The sequence below is a fragment of the Corvus cornix genome, chromosome 1 (assembly GCF_000738735.6).
Source record: "Corvus cornix cornix isolate S_Up_H32 chromosome 1, ASM73873v5, whole genome shotgun sequence".
Classification (NCBI taxonomy): Eukaryota; Metazoa; Chordata; class Aves; order Passeriformes; family Corvidae; genus Corvus; species Corvus cornix.
The window spans coordinates 47,787,044-47,802,637 of NC_046332.1; the positions used below are offsets into that span (position 1 = coordinate 47,787,044).

The window sequence follows — 15,594 nt, forward strand, 5'->3', positions numbered from 1 at the left end:
AACGATGCCAGTTTTTACTTCTGATTTTTTTTTTTTTAGTTCTGTTTACAAAATGCCAAGATACTAATACTGAGGTTCAATGATTACAAGACACACAGTAAAAATAAGCATAATCCTGCAAATTAACAAAACAAATTTAAACTAAACTTAACGTACCTAAATTGCAAAGGGATTTAAATGATCATTTAACTGGAAAAAAATAAAATTCTTCTTAATGAATGGAAGTCCCAGAGAAAAACTGGTTTTGCCTAATGCAACAAATTGGCTTGTAATCAGAACATTCAGGTGTGGTCATGGTAGAACTAATTTTTTTCTTAAAGTCTGATTTGGTACACATGGAAATAAACACATTGGAATGCTTCTTATGTGCTGCCTGACTCTGTTCTTCTTTGAGAATATCTAGTTCAGTTTTTCATCCAGAATTTAGTTGTTGCTTGTTCAGTTCCAGCTTCACTGGCAGAGATTAACCCTTCAGCTGCATGAAGTTCTTTCAAATACACTGTGTTTCTTGGATTTGAAAGATAATGGCTGTAGTATCTGTAATCAAATAGTTCTGGTTTGTATAACAGTTGTTTGGAGAAACGAACTTTAAAGCCCAGTGACTGGAAAATAGAATGTGATGCAATCCTGACCAAAGAATGAGGTTCATTTCCCTTCAGCCAACTCTGCAGTTTGCTTAAAATTTGTGTCGTTTAGAATATCAATGGTACACCAACTTTACACGCTTGTTTTTAATTGTGCAGCTTTGCGTCAAACTGGCCAACGTCTGAGCAGATATTACAGCTTAAAGAAATAATGACATGGAAACTAGCTTGGGCTGCCCAAATTTCACAATGTGCATTGAAAGGATCAGTGTGTCAGAAAAGACAAAAAAATCCCAGGAGAAGGCAGTGGAGATTCATGCATGGAGAGAGGACAGGGAGCAATAGCACGGCTATCTACACTTCTTTCAGACTTGGTTTAAAAGCCAACTTCTAATACATGATTGTTGAGGCCAGGGTGGATGAAAAACAGCTGCATTAGTATGGGCACTTGTTACATTCAGAGGAGAAAAAATGGTTACAATTATTCAGAAAGGTAGATGCCATTTACTTTGCACATTTAATGCTTTAAGAAATCTGGTTCTGTAACAAGAATACAACGCAAAAGGCATGATAATTTGGCTTAGCTGGTAACATTTTCATGCCATAGAAGATATCAGAACCCAATTTACGATGCCAGGCACACAGGCAGTATCAAATGCACATCTTTGTGACTGGATGTAATCTGTACAGGAAAATAGAGACAACAAAATCTCACTTCACCTGTGTCAAAAAGTGCCTCCTAATTTTTTTTCCTATCCCCACGGAATGCATTTATGTTTCTTTGTTACATTGCTGAAATTTTGTACTCTTTAACATAGAAGTCCTTACAGAGAAACATACATTGGTAAAGGACAGAGAGAAGGCATAATGCATATTCAGAAGCTCTTTGTGCAACTCAGAAAAGCATCACCAATTTCCTTTCTTACAGCTCTGGAGCCTCCAGACTCAGTTGCTATTATTATACTCTTCCTCACAATTCCTTAAAAAGACCATATACATTTAGTGTGCCATGTCTAAGGGATGAGGACAGTGTTATGTCTTTGTTGATGCTTAGCACAATGAGGTGCTGATTACTCATTAATACCAGAAAGCAAACCACCATCATAACTACAACAGCATCACAATAACAAGAAAAACACATGTAAAGTGCTTGATTGGCCCTGGAGGCACATATGTGAACTCTACTGACGTCACATTCCATTCTATATCCGAACTGGCGATTACAATGTTAATGCAATTAGAGTAGAAAATCGAATACATGTCATAGCTGTTGTCCATGGTTTTAATAAAAAAGGAGTCACAATCAAGCTGAAAATACTACATCCAACAGCACACAGCTGGAGATGTGAGTACTGTTGTACACACTACTTCAGCTCCACTGGCTGCTGGACCAACAAATGTTTGCAGATCAGTTGCAGCACAGCTGCCAGGCAGAGTCTAGGACAAAACTCAGACTCATCCCTTTGGGTGCAGAACCAGATGCTTTCTCTCATCAGCTGCCAAATCCCTTCACTTTAACCTCAAATACACTAAAATAGCTCAGGGACAGCACATGAGCTGTGTCCACTATTCTGAGCTGGCTACTCAGGTTAGTACTCCAAGTCATCCCACCTCTTACTGCTGCCTGGGGTGCCATGTGAAGAACGCTGCCTAAGCCAGCAGCATCAGGTAGAGATGGGGAAGGGAAAAATTAGTCAGGAGTCCTGCCTCTTAATGTGACCTCACCTTCTAACAACTGGCATTTTGTAGCAGAAAGAGAAAAGGTTCTGCTGAACTTAGATGTAATCATCAAACCAAATGTTTGTGTTAAGCACAGATGCTTGGAGAGAAAAAGAGAAAACTGAAAACACAAAAATCTATGCTGGCTGGAACCAAAATAGGCAATCATCTTCCAGTTAACTCGATTGATGTTTCATAGCATGTGTCCTCACATAACATCAGCTACATATTTTTCTGATTTCAAGGAAATCACCAATTTCTTCAAACTGCCCACGCAGTAAAATAACAAGGCCATTGCCTTTTTAGCAAGAACTGTCTGTGTTTCCAGGGAATCCTACTGAATTTTAGATACTTTAATCTTACTCCAGATATCTCCAGAGCACGTGAATTCCTGAAGTGTTTTGTTGTGGGACGAGCCTCAGTGCTTTGCATCTTCAGGAAATCTTACAGCAGGGTTACCGCCAGGTTAATGAAAAAGCACGTAGTGTGTGCAGGGATTGATAAACAAGCTGATATCTGCCAGCACATTTCTAAGCACTTCTTTCACCTGTGTCCCTGCAGACCCTTTCATATTTCTACTTTGTGGGTACAACTCTGCACGTGTAGAGATCCCACATAACAAGTGCTAACGGGCTGTGTACAAACCTAAGTTTCTAGAAGTTACACAACCTTGGAGCGAGGTAATCAGACTCTGCTGCCTTAGTCGAGCGCTGGTGAAAGCAGAGCTCTCAGGTTTATCACGCCCTAAGTAGTTTTTCCCATGTGCCTGCATGCGTGCTGGCGTGCACATTTGCAGGTGTGCGCCCGCACAGGCACTCATCGGCCTTTGTGTCAAGAGCCTGAGAAAAAGGCTATTCTTTTGTAAAAACAGGAGCCACTAATTCTCTGTAAGGTTTTCAGAGAAGCCCAGCACAGGGAGAAAGAGGGGTGAGAGTGGCTCTGCCTGTGGTAGGGCGAGTTCTGCTGTCAGACCTGCTCATCGCCCAGAGCTCCGTGAATTTACATGAATTTGCAGAGGCTGGGGGTGGCTTATGCAACCAGAAGTAAGTCCAGCTTTATAAAAGGTCTGTGATGTGTGGAGTTGGCACCCACAGGGGCCCTGGAGAAGTGGATGGGGGGAGGGGAGCCAGCCTGCTACTCAAGAATACATCAAGCCCTTGAGGAAGCAGAGTGTGCCATGTTTGAAGATGCAAAGATAATCACAGTGCTGGGAACCGTCTTGTGTAGCGGAGGAAGCCAAACAACAAGAGGAAAGCAGCATATGCTCATGATTTCGCACAGGAAGCTAGCAGCACCTCCTGCCAAAGCGAGATAAGAAAACTCCCATGGCCTATTCTGGACAAGGCTGTGGTGATCAACCTTCGCTTCACACTGTCCTCGCTCCGCTCCACGGCCCGCTCCCTTTCCTAATGAGTTTCTGAGCCCTCGCTTCTATTAGCATGCAGCACGCCAAGCACAATAGTGTGGTGTATTTATAACTACCAACAGGGAAAATTTTCCAGGGTAAGAGTGTATTTCTTGTCATCTTGATGTATTTCACTGAAATCAAACTACAAACCAGCTCCAAGCTAAAGTCCTGCCTTTGAAACTATTGGTCTCAGAAGAAAAGCTCCTCACTGATTTACAGCAGAGCATGGGAGCTGAGGTAAGCAATTTGTCCCATTATTCATAGCATGGTTTGACCCTGAGTAGGACAGTTCTGACTGAAAGCCCCAGACCCAGCCTATCCAGACACATCTTCCCCGTCCCAAAGACAGTACTGCAGTTTTCAGTTCAAGCAGCACAACAACAAATACCAGTGAAAGAGCCTCAGTCCACATCAGTTGGAAAATACTCATCTTCTGTCTCCTTGTCTTACCAGCTTCTCCCTCCCAAGCTCTCCTGTGTGATTCCAGAGGCCATTGCAATTGTTACCTCGTGTAACATCTCATTCAACTCTCTAAGCATTCCTCTTGGCAAAGCCCCTGGCAGCCTCACTCATGCTCTCATTCACTGGGGTAGCATTTGTTGAGAGGGAGAGGAAACCATCCTGTCACCAACAGCGCTCATTTTTTAGAGGGATTAATGGCAGTCACCATACTTTTCTCAGCATCTATCCTCTTTTTAGGGCAACAATTCCTAGCAACGTCAGGGCAATGTTCCTACAAATTCAAGTTGGGCTGACTCACATCTTTCAAGAGGCAATGGTGACGATACTAATGTTAAGAAAGGAACTCTGGAAACTCCTAGAATTGTAAAGAATACATAGGAACTGATTTTTATTTGGAAGTTACCAAAAAATGAATGACTTGGGCCATGCCTGTTCTGTGTCTCAGCATCCAGTGCCATGCGATTGGTAGTACAGGGCTGGTGTAGCCACGTGCCCTTGGGAATACTGAGTCAATTTGAAGCAGGAAACAGAGAGGAAAAATAGTAGCAGGGAGCATGTACAGTTTGTAAAACGTGCTTTATGGGGGTGGGGGAAGGAGAACATGTGCTGGCCCCCCGCCAGCTTTGTCTGTGCATGTGATTCTGTGATTCTAAGAAGCTATGGTCCAGGTGTTCCTGCTCTAGGTCAAAACCAATCAGTTAGAGGTTGAACTACCGGCAAAACTGCAGCTGGGAGCTCATCCCAAGAACCTTCCCTAATATGTGGGTTAGTGGGGCTAGGAGGAAAACTACAAGCGGTAGGAACTGGATATATTTTACACTGTTTATTTATATTTATTTAGGACCTTAGCAAAGGATACCAAACAAGCAATCCTAGTGAAAGGGGTGCAGGTTCCTTCCCTCCCAGTCTCCTTCTCCTCTCTGCTCCTACTGTCTCTGTTCCCTACAGCTTCCCATCACAGTGTCAACACCTGCCCATCAAGAGCAGGTGGGACCTCACCAGCCCATCTCACTTCAGACACATTCATGACTCCGAGAGTGCAGCAACAATACTCCTCTGTCTCCAGCGAGGGTGCAACTTGTCATCAAGGACACCATGCTGAGACATTATTCACTGACAAGTTGCAGGTCAGATGGAGGATTTCTAAGTGGCCTCTATGAATTAGGCTGGAATGGGGCCCTGGTGCACTTCTCAGTTGCCAGAGGGAGGACTGAGTTGTTTTCTGTTTTGTAGGATGTAGAATATCCCATTGAGGGGGATATTTGGAGAGAAACTCCCCTACACTCTCTAGGGGAGATCCCTGATGTCCCAAAAGCCTCATTCTCCTGGGGAGTATCTTTGAAAAGAGCAGGGTAGATGGCACTTAGAGCTTTGTTGTGTACTTCCATGGCTCTGTCGAAAAAGGAAGCATTTGATAGCTGCACATTGCTTTTCTTGCTATTATTGATATGCAACCAGATAATTGGATGGTGTTTCCCTTTCATACTCATCCTTTCCAAACATTATGGCTTGCCCTTAGCTATTCCAGTTTGCTACATGGAAAGCTGATTGATCTGACCTATCTCAAAAGAAGCAGTAAGATCAACAGCAACGTTACGTACCCCTACTTTATGTATTTCATCAGCCCACACTCAGATTTCCACAGGGAAAAAATCACTTCTATAACTGGACACCTGGGCACCCTGAAACAACAGTTACTCACAACAAAAAATGCAAATGAGGCTGAGGGTCACCAAAAAACCCATTTTGCTTCCCACTTCTTTGTCAGTACTTGAGACCTCTGACCACTAGGGAACAAAACAGCATTTGGAAGTCTTTTTCAGGTGCCTACGCATACTGAGGTTATCTGAAATTTTCTCACCTTGTCTTATCAGAAAATTATATTTTGCTTCTTGACCCTCAATTTTCTGCTTCACACTGCTTAACATTCTTCATGGACACAGAATACTATCATATTTCTGCCAAACCTACCTTCCTTGTTGTACACCTCTATTCCTTCCTTTACTAAACTGTAATCACTCTCATCTCCCATGAAGTCACTGTGAGTCAGCCTCCACTTTCTCTGTGCAAAAGCAAAAATCATGTCCTGCACAAAGAAGCAGGATGTTGGCTGGAACTACAGAAATCACATCACATTTCCACAGGCACCTAGAATTTCTTTCAGGGGAAAAAAGTGTTTGATCTTGAGAGTCCATAGTACTGCAAGTAAGAACGTCCTGCGATTTGGTTGAACAGTCAGAATCCTAAAGGGAAAGTCCACAAAACCTCTACGTACAATGCCCACCCCTGCACTCAATTCTTTTATTTCCAGTTTATGTTCCCTATAAATAAATACTGTTCAGATCCTTTTAGTGTAAGTTATTTTCCTTGCACAAGTCACTTCTAATAGCTCACTCAACTTCTAGACATAACCTTACATCTATAATGTTCCAAGATCCATGTATCCACAACACCTTCCTTCTCATAATGCCAAAATTCCCTTTCTTTCCTTTGCTGTCCTAACTGGATCCTCTTGGTTCTAGAAAGGAGTAACTCTTTAGCAGCCTATTTGCATAGTCCTTCATACTGCCCATCTTGCTGACAAGCTGGAAGCACAACTTTCACCCTTTCCTTTTTCCAGCGATAAGCAAAGGAGACAGAGGAGCTGTTGATCCACTTAGGTTGTGTTTTTTAAGATAATTTGTTTTTAATTTCTCTTCAAGTAGGGGTCTGGGAGAAACTCTGGGCTGACTGGAGTGAGGGACTGAAGTGCAGGCAGAAAACAAGGAAGGGATGAGAAAGAATGGAGGGAAACATTTTTAAGGAGAGAGGGGAGTTAATTAGAGGGAAAACAGGAAGAGAAAATACTGACAGACATGCATGTAAGACCAAGGATCCATCTACCCCATATCCTGTCCCAACAATGACCATATGCAGATGGTTGGGGATGAGTAAGAGCGGGACTAACTTCAGATATTTCCTCCTAATACTCCCCCAGTCACCAATTATTATCAGCTCAGGAACTTCCCGCAGTATAGACTGTTTCTACACTTCTCTTCCAAGACTGTGGAAAGTTTTCAAACCCCCAAAATCCTCTGGCAAGGAGATTCACAGATATGCTATCCACTGCTACATCCTTTTTTCGTTCCAAATTCTGCTCCTCCTGTCTTCATCTAATGGCCCCTACCTGTTGAACTCGAAAAGACATACACAACTGATCCTCAGACCTGAGTCCTTCACAAGTCTGTAGGTCTCTATCCTGTAGCTCCCAAGTCACCTCTTTTTCAGTCTGCAAGAGTCTTGACCTTGCTCTTCACTCATCTTTCACACATTCCTCTCATTCCCTGATATACCTTTGATCCGTTTTGATGCTATTCCTGGTGTACTTCCCAGTTTGGCTGCATCCTTTGAAACGAAAGGATCAGAAATGCTCATAATATAAAAGATGTCAGTAATTTATGGATTTGTGGAGATACCATGGTGTTCTGTATTGCGGTCTTTATTTCTTTCCTGGTAATTCCTAACACTTGATTTTCTTTTTTTCATCATCACTCATGATGGTGGTGCTCACTTTCACAAACCCATCTATCACAACACTCAGATCTCTCTTTGTAGTAGTAGTGATCAGCCAACAGCTTTTTAACATGCATTTTACATACGAAAGCAAGATTGTTTTTTTCCTATGTACATCATGCACATTTATCTTCAGTGAATTTCACCTGCCACCTTTTCACTCAGATACCCAGATTCATAGAGTTCTGCATTTCTTTGCAATCAGCTCCTCATCCTTACAAACCTGAATAACTTGGCATCATCAGCAATCTCTGTCACCTCCTTACCACCTTTTCCAGGTTATTCCTGAACATGTTGACAAGTACAGACCCCAGCAGCAGCTCCTGAAAAACTTCACCGATCACCTCCCTAAGCTGCAAGAACTGGTTGTTCCCTCTTAACCTCTGTTTTCTATTTTTTAACTGAATATTTTTTCTGAGCACGATCCTACCTCACATGTCTGTTCAAAGTCTTCTGCAAAGGCTTTTTGAAAGGCATACACATAAAAGGAAAGAGGATGCTAACTACAGTTTGTATATTTTTGTAAAAGGTGTACTCAATCCAGTAATAGTACTCCATTCATAATCACGCCTAAGCACACACAGAGTTTGATCTGGTGCCTTCCTTTGGCCAGGAGCCCCTGCTAGTGCAGGAGCAGGCTTCTGGCTACGGGCTGGGACGCCCCACTGGCTCGGACACCGCCAGCGTGCGGGGCCTCGCTCACGTCGTGCAGTCCCCACGTACAGCCAGTCACACACTTTATTTCCTATGGGCTGGGCCACACGGAGTAAAAGATCAAGCAGAAACATCCCACCACCTACGTGACCCTTACGTGTTTTTCCTTAAGGCTAGGTGTCAGACTGCACATAGAAAAGCCAAGAGACCACCCTGTGAACAACACAACAAGAAGAAAAGAAAGAAACTGGGAAAAAATAAAAGGAAGAGCAGGTGAAAAAAACCCCAACACAGGCAAGTGAGAATAAAAGCGTGATACTAAGCAGAGCATCCCTGACCATCTGGATCTTGCTGTAGTTCTAATGTTTGAAGATTGATCAGTGACAAATTAAAAAATATAAAGCTTCTTCTTTTAATTTCTTTTAAAATTTGATTTAAAGTGATTTGGAAACTAGCAGTGTTGAAACTTGAAATCTTAAGGTTCTGATTCAACTAAGACCCATAATGAAGTAATTTATACTTGCAGAATAAATTCATCAGTGTGTAACCCTGAGGACAGACAGGAGTAAACTGTACTTGCTGTAAAGCATGTATTTGACAAGCACATATCTATGTGCCAGGTCTGATTCGATCAGCATTTTGCAATCAAAATATTAAAAAAATATTTTTAAATACCATAATAATGACTGAAAACAAGGATACAGCTCTACTCAGAGGAAAGAATGTGTTCACAAGCAAGCATTGGCTTTTGGCTCCCAGCGAAAGTGCAGAATGAGATACTTGAGCATACTGCTTATTCAGGCTGAAGCAGATCAGATGCTGTTTCATTCCTCTCTTCCCTTTGGCTTCAAATTTCCTGGAAGTCCATGCTGCTGCAATGTACACTCATGACAGTTCCAGTGCATTTTTTTAAGGTTATGTAAAAAACCACAGTGTGTGACTTTTATTTACACTAATTTATTTCCCCTACTACACCAAAATAAGGGAATAGCTAGTATGATTTTTGGTGTACCCATAAGTACCTTTACATTACTAGATTACTGTAAGATTTTCTTGTAACACAGGGTGGAAGGCACAAAGGCCACCAGCCAGACCCTCAGCCAGTGTGAATGTAGAGCTGAGGATCCAGCCACCTGCCAAATTAAACAAAGGCATTTTAGAACTACCTGTTTGTTAATGGCATCTGACCTACTTATACCAGCTCCAAAGACTCAGACTTTCCCTTCCTGAAAATAGAAGGTGGCACGGGGAACAAAACCAGTCGCTGTGGACAAACTAATGGGCATCAACATTTGCAGACATCCAACAATTAAATTTGGGTGGTTCAGTACATTCCTAAATTAAGTACAATTAACATTTGTTCTCTACTTGTTCATTTTACATACCTCACTGATGTTCCAAATCTGGTTCCCCCTGATCATCTGTCCAAGCACATCCTAATGATTCTGCCTTTCAATCCCTTATTAATACCCTGACATAAACAATGCAGAAATGCAATTAGACTGCTATGCACACATGGCCTGCCTCCTCTTTCACTGAAGCTGCTGGGAGTCTGCCCATGCACTGTCATTATGACAGTTTCAGTCTTTCTGTATCTCTGCAGAAGTTTCAAGGAAAACCTCTATTTTTTTTTCCTCCCAGATACTTCATGTATTCAGCCCTTCATCTCCAATCCCACCATTAGGTGGTTTTACCACCAAGTAGAGTTCATATCTTGACACTGCAGTCAGGAGAGCAGAGAATCATGTACCAGTTTCCCCAACTACTTTTTTTTTGTGAGCAACTCCATAATACTGTTATACTTCTCTCTCCCTCAAGCAAACACATGGAGAGAAAAAAAAAAAAAAAAAAACCAAAAGCCAAAAAAACACAGACTGATGCGATGCCAGGGTTGTAAAATAATAATAAAGCATTCAGTTTGAGGCTAAACAAAGCTCAAGGAAAGAGTGAGGCATCAGGGTGATGGGAGAGTTAAAACACTCATGGTAAAATTTCAGTGTTACTGTTTGCAACTTCTGAAGGGCCAATCAGTCAAACCTTGGGCAGAGGTTGAAGATCTCTCTTGAGCTGCCCACATAGAAATGTTGTTCGGCCAGAGAAACTGGGCCCAAACAACACTGCACAAGTACTGAGCAAGCCAGTGCTTCCAGTGAGCAATAGCAGTGTCCCACATGCCTTTCTTGGCCATCTCTGCCAGGTCAGTTTAAGATAAACAAAATCTACTGAAGAGATTCAGGTCAAGAACCATTAACATCAAGCACGTTCCTGGCATGCAGACGCTTGTTCTGCAGCCTCAGAGCTGATCTGGTTTAGGTGAATCCCAGCCTGCCTGGCTCTGGAGATCCTCAGCAAGCCCTGCTGCTGTCTGCTCCCATACACCTCTGCTGACAGCCCAGCCTGAGACAAATCCAGGCCAGAAAGAACAGCTCCAGAGTGGCAGAAAAGAGGCCAAGGAGGCTGCTGGGCACTTCAGGACCAGTGTCCCACTGGGCTGTCCTATTCTATATCCACTGAACACCTGGGGGCTGCCCAGCCTGGGACTGTGTCTGCTGCAGAGCAGCAGCATTGGCTGCAGTAGGATAGCCCCGGCAAAGCAGTTTCTCAATCATTTAACAAAGACTAATTTTTTTTTCTAATTACTTTTAATTGTATTTTTCATTGTGTCTCTACTGTCTTTTGGCTACCATCTCAAAATTTAATAGCTCTGCATAAGCTTTAAAAAACCCCAGAACATTGCTTTTTGCCCCGGACAGATTTCCTCGACTCTTCTATGTTTCCTTGCTGGGGTGAACATCAGAAGAGAATCTTTCCATCTACCTTTCTAGTTAGCTAGCTAGCTAACAAAAGGTTTATTAATGGCAAGAGTTGGTTCAAGCAAAGTAATTGTAACAGAAAATAAAGAACAGGCAATTTTTAATGATGTGGGTCTTTCCACATTTCAAAAATTCACATTAATTGAGCAATTTTTCCACTTTTTAAAAAAAAATAATTTGCTTAGAGAAAACTATGGAAATTATTTTATTTGGCCAGTCTCCTGTTACTGGCCTGAATGAAGCAGAGGGAAGTTATGCAAATTGATTGTATCAATCACAAAGCTTGAAACTATATCTGCATTTAAAAGCAATGGAATTCATTGAGGTATGTTTAGATTTTTGTAACTGAAATACTGCCTGGAAAATAAATTGAAAGAAGTATCCACACAACCTAATGGTTGCTACTAAAGGAGGCCATAGGCAACAGTCCTTCAAAAATAAAAGCATCTAACTTAGGCACTGTGTGTCAGTCGCCAGCTTGCAGTGACAGTACTCAAGGGTGTGAAGTTAAGCACATACATAAATATTGGAGCAAACAGGTCTTGGAGCCAACAGTGCACTGCAAGGTCTTTGCAGCAAAGGCATCTTTTTACTCAGTGTGCACACTCTGTCCTGTGACATGGGATTCCTGAGAAATTTCCTGAGAATCCCTACTACCTTACAGTGAGGGATAACCTATGGGGGTTTATTGACTTAAAGTACAAGGTACATCTGTGTGCAGAAACGAGCACTACTTGAGCACAAGTAGAGCAATATTTTAATATTGGAAATCTAACATTGGGTAGATAAATACAAAAAAATGCTGTAATGGCAGAACAAGATAAGCTTTTTATCTGCTGCACAAGGTACACACACCTTAAATGTCTTGTTCAGGCCAAACTCCCCTCCCACAAAGAGAAAAGTATAATGAAATAGGTGGGATTAAAGGGTTTTCTAGTTCTGCAGGGAGAACACCTGAACCTGCAGAGACATTAGGCTGAGCAAGGTGTGCCAGCTGCTGAGGTACACCTTGCCCTGCTACCTTCCTGGAGCAGGAGACAAAATGTAATTACTCAGGCATGTCTGCCTTTCTGCAATAGTTAATAGTCATATTATTCAGAGGGAGTCATCCCACTCCTTTTAGGCAACGCATTAAAAATGGTGTTCTCCAAACTACTTCTTCAGTGAGTACTTAAAGGAGAAGGAAGGGGAGAGGGTTAAAGGGAATCATCACAGAACAATTACAAAGGCAATTTGGAAGCCATTCTGGAAACAACGCTGTAACAGAGCCAATAGCTGAATAGAATTGTTACATTTCTGCTTTGATCACCTGCTCAAACACACTCCTAATTAGCATTTAATGGAGTGTACAGTTCAGCACATTATTGAACACCTGCGTGCAGATGTTAATTCCTCTTTCTGATGACGTGCTCTCCTGTGCTGGAGTGCAGACCTGTGCTTGCTAACAGAAGGAGATATCTGACAATAGATGAGCACCACCTTGACTCCCAAGGAAGACCCAGCCTTTTCTTCAGCACTGCACTGGATTTCAATCCAGAATATTCATTTGTATAAACCCTTGAAAGAAACTAAAAGATTGAAAAATTTCATACATGCCTTTCTCAAGGTTTCTCTAGTTAAAAGATGTTGTGATTTCTCTTCTCTTCTCTTACATCTATTAGCAAAAATGAATTTTGCAACTTGTCCTTGTAAGGTGACATACCAGACAGAGGAAATGCAGCCCTCACCTGTCCTTGAAATGGAAGATTTCAGGTAATACCTATTCAAGGAAGAGGAGAGATTGCTAGTGCCACCTCTTGGTGAGAAGGGCACAGCCATAATCCCAAAGACATAGTGGGAAAAATAACATGGGCTTCTAGGAAGTGCTGACCACTCTCTCACTGATATCAAAACACTTATAAGTATCCTTAGTTTGAGATGTTTTGTATTGAGACCCTTAGTATTCAGATGTCCTATTTGGTTGAATGACATGTCTTGTACCCTTGCAATTAAGCATGTACTTAAATATTTGTCTGGATTGGCACTAAATCCCAATTCTATGAAAGTGCTAAAAAACTGACATCCTATGGAATGTGATTATTCTTCAACTGAGACTGAGAAAATGTTGTCTCTTAAACTTGTTAGGTTTTTAAATATCTTCATTGGGCTGTGATTCGAATACCTTTCCTGTTTGAACCCTCCAATAGCAACTGAAGGATAATGCCACTGTGGAGGTTGGGTGTTAATCATTAAGTTTGTGTCAGATTTCATGATGCAGGAAGAGCTTTGGATAAGTGAGTCAACACAAACTCCTAATCATAAGAAACAGAGTTCAAAAGAAAACTAAAATGTAAAAAGAGGATTAGCTGAGCACCACCTCAGCATCAAGTAAGCTTACATGGTGCCATTTATTCTTTACCCTGTTTAAATATCATCTGTAGAATGCTGGGCCCATTTAGCTTGCTGAACTGAATATATGACTAAACATATCACAGGACAGATGTGACCTTCATAATGGAAAAAGTTTCTGAGATGTTTTCTGTTAATTTCAAAAGAAGCCACACATAAGAATCACTGTTCATGGAGAAGAGCATGGAGGAAAACTCCTCCACGTGAAAGCATGTGAACTTTGCAAGACGTTGTCTTCTCCCGTGAAAATGAAAAAGCAATTATCGCTTCTGGACCAATATTGCATGCATGAATAGTAGTGAACCATAAATAAACCCAAACAGCAATACCAAATAACCACCATTAAGGGTAAGAAGCCCTCCATCTTCGAATAAGGAGAAAAAATTGCATTGTGACTATATGCCCATTAAAAAATACATTGATAAAAAGTAGATAATTTCTATTAACTAAACAATGTTTACAGCCAACTTTATGCTTGTAAAAAAATATTTAAGTGTAATAATAACGGAAGACATGCTAAATAAAAGTAAAGAAGTTGTCCTACCTTGTTTTAGAATGGTTTTGTTTACAGGGGTACCACATCCATGTAACTTTAGGTGGAGGAATACCATACACAGTGCATGTCAGCACTTGTTTGCTGCCTAGTAAACGCAGATTGGGATCAGGGAATGATGACACAGCCTTTTCATATATCTGCGGTTTCACTGGAAAGAGTAAAAATTGGAAAGCAATCAAAACCAGCTTATTTCCAATATATTGCATGTTTATAAAAATACTACATTCCTGCAGTGTGAGTAGAAAGAAAAATCCCCAGGAGAACAAAGAAAAACAGCAGTCCTAAGTCAAGTCAGACAAGTGGTTAGTGACACATTTAAGTCATCAGAAACAAGTATGTGGCTGTGGAGGACAGAAACACTTCTAATGAAAACCAGTGTCTATCTTCTGGTTCAAAGACAGGTCTTTCACCCTGCATGTGAGGCTTGGGTTTGGGTCCATGAAGTCAGTAAGAAAGCCCACAGTGACCTGATGCGTTCAAGAATGGTGGCAATCCAGCTCAAAGAAAATTGAGCATTTACATGTTCAGGAGAAGCATGGGAACATGTTGCAAACTTACCATTTACTGTAAGAGTGACTGTAAGATTCTTTGACAAGTTCCACTGTGGAATGCTCAATATTATGGTGTAGTTTCCAGCATCCTCCTCAGCAACATCCTTGATGACTAACGAATAGTCTTTAATGATGTACCGGGCACATTTTTCAGCAGCAGGTAGCCCATCTTTTAACCTGTTTCATGGAATTCCAGAAATCAAAATTCTGAAAAATATTTCTGCTTGAACCACCCATGTTACATCATATTCCTCAATCTTTGGGAAAGGATTGGGTTCACAGTCTGAGATTCTGTTTACCAGAGGCTTGTCCTTTCCTTTCAAATAAGATTGCTGATATTTGTAAACCACTTTAGAGAATACTATTCTGTATATTAAAATCGATAAGAATCTGACAGGTCTCTATGGTATTTGAGAGTTGCTGAAAATTGCAACTCTGTCTCTGAAGATCCCAGTTGTCCATGGTTGTGCTGCCATTTAGTCTAAAAGACAACCATTTTGGCTAAGAGTCAGTCACAGAAATAAAGATTGCATCATCTTGCACTGGCCATTTCTCTATGACCTCAGAATACATCCTGGGACAAAGTATTACAGTAGCCTAAGCACAGCTGTGATTTTAGGAAGAGGAAGAGTAAGTAGATTAGATAAGCACTCGAGAATCAGATATCCTGCTATCAAGTGAATGTTTTTAAAGATAACAGAAAATCAACATAGAAAGTACTAACTGTTGCTCACACACAGATTCCTGAAGTAAAACATTTTTATTCAAAGTCTAAAGTACAGTCTAAAGCATATTTTAACAGTTGCAAGGTTAACATGATGTTAGTAGGAGGGTGCAACTGAGATTCATTAAGATGATGGACTTGATGGAAATGATTCACAGCTTTTAGTAAGTATCCACAGAAAAC

General features: G+C 41.3%; 1 protein-coding gene across 2 annotated transcripts in view; it reads right to left on the reverse strand.

Moving 5' to 3' along the window:
- The window catches only part of FLT1 (fms related receptor tyrosine kinase 1), a 109,313-nt gene that overhangs the window by 57,543 nt on the left and 36,176 nt on the right, over window positions 1–15,594 (reverse strand). For both annotated transcript variants that reach the window (XM_039565756.1, XM_039565748.1), the window contains exons 9-10: window positions 14,695–14,864; window positions 14,125–14,284 (exon numbers count right to left, since the gene is read on the reverse strand). In XM_039565756.1, the coding sequence (XP_039421690.1) occupies window positions 14,125–14,284; window positions 14,695–14,864 (330 nt within the window). The remainder of the gene's footprint in view (window positions 1–14,124; window positions 14,285–14,694; window positions 14,865–15,594) is intronic.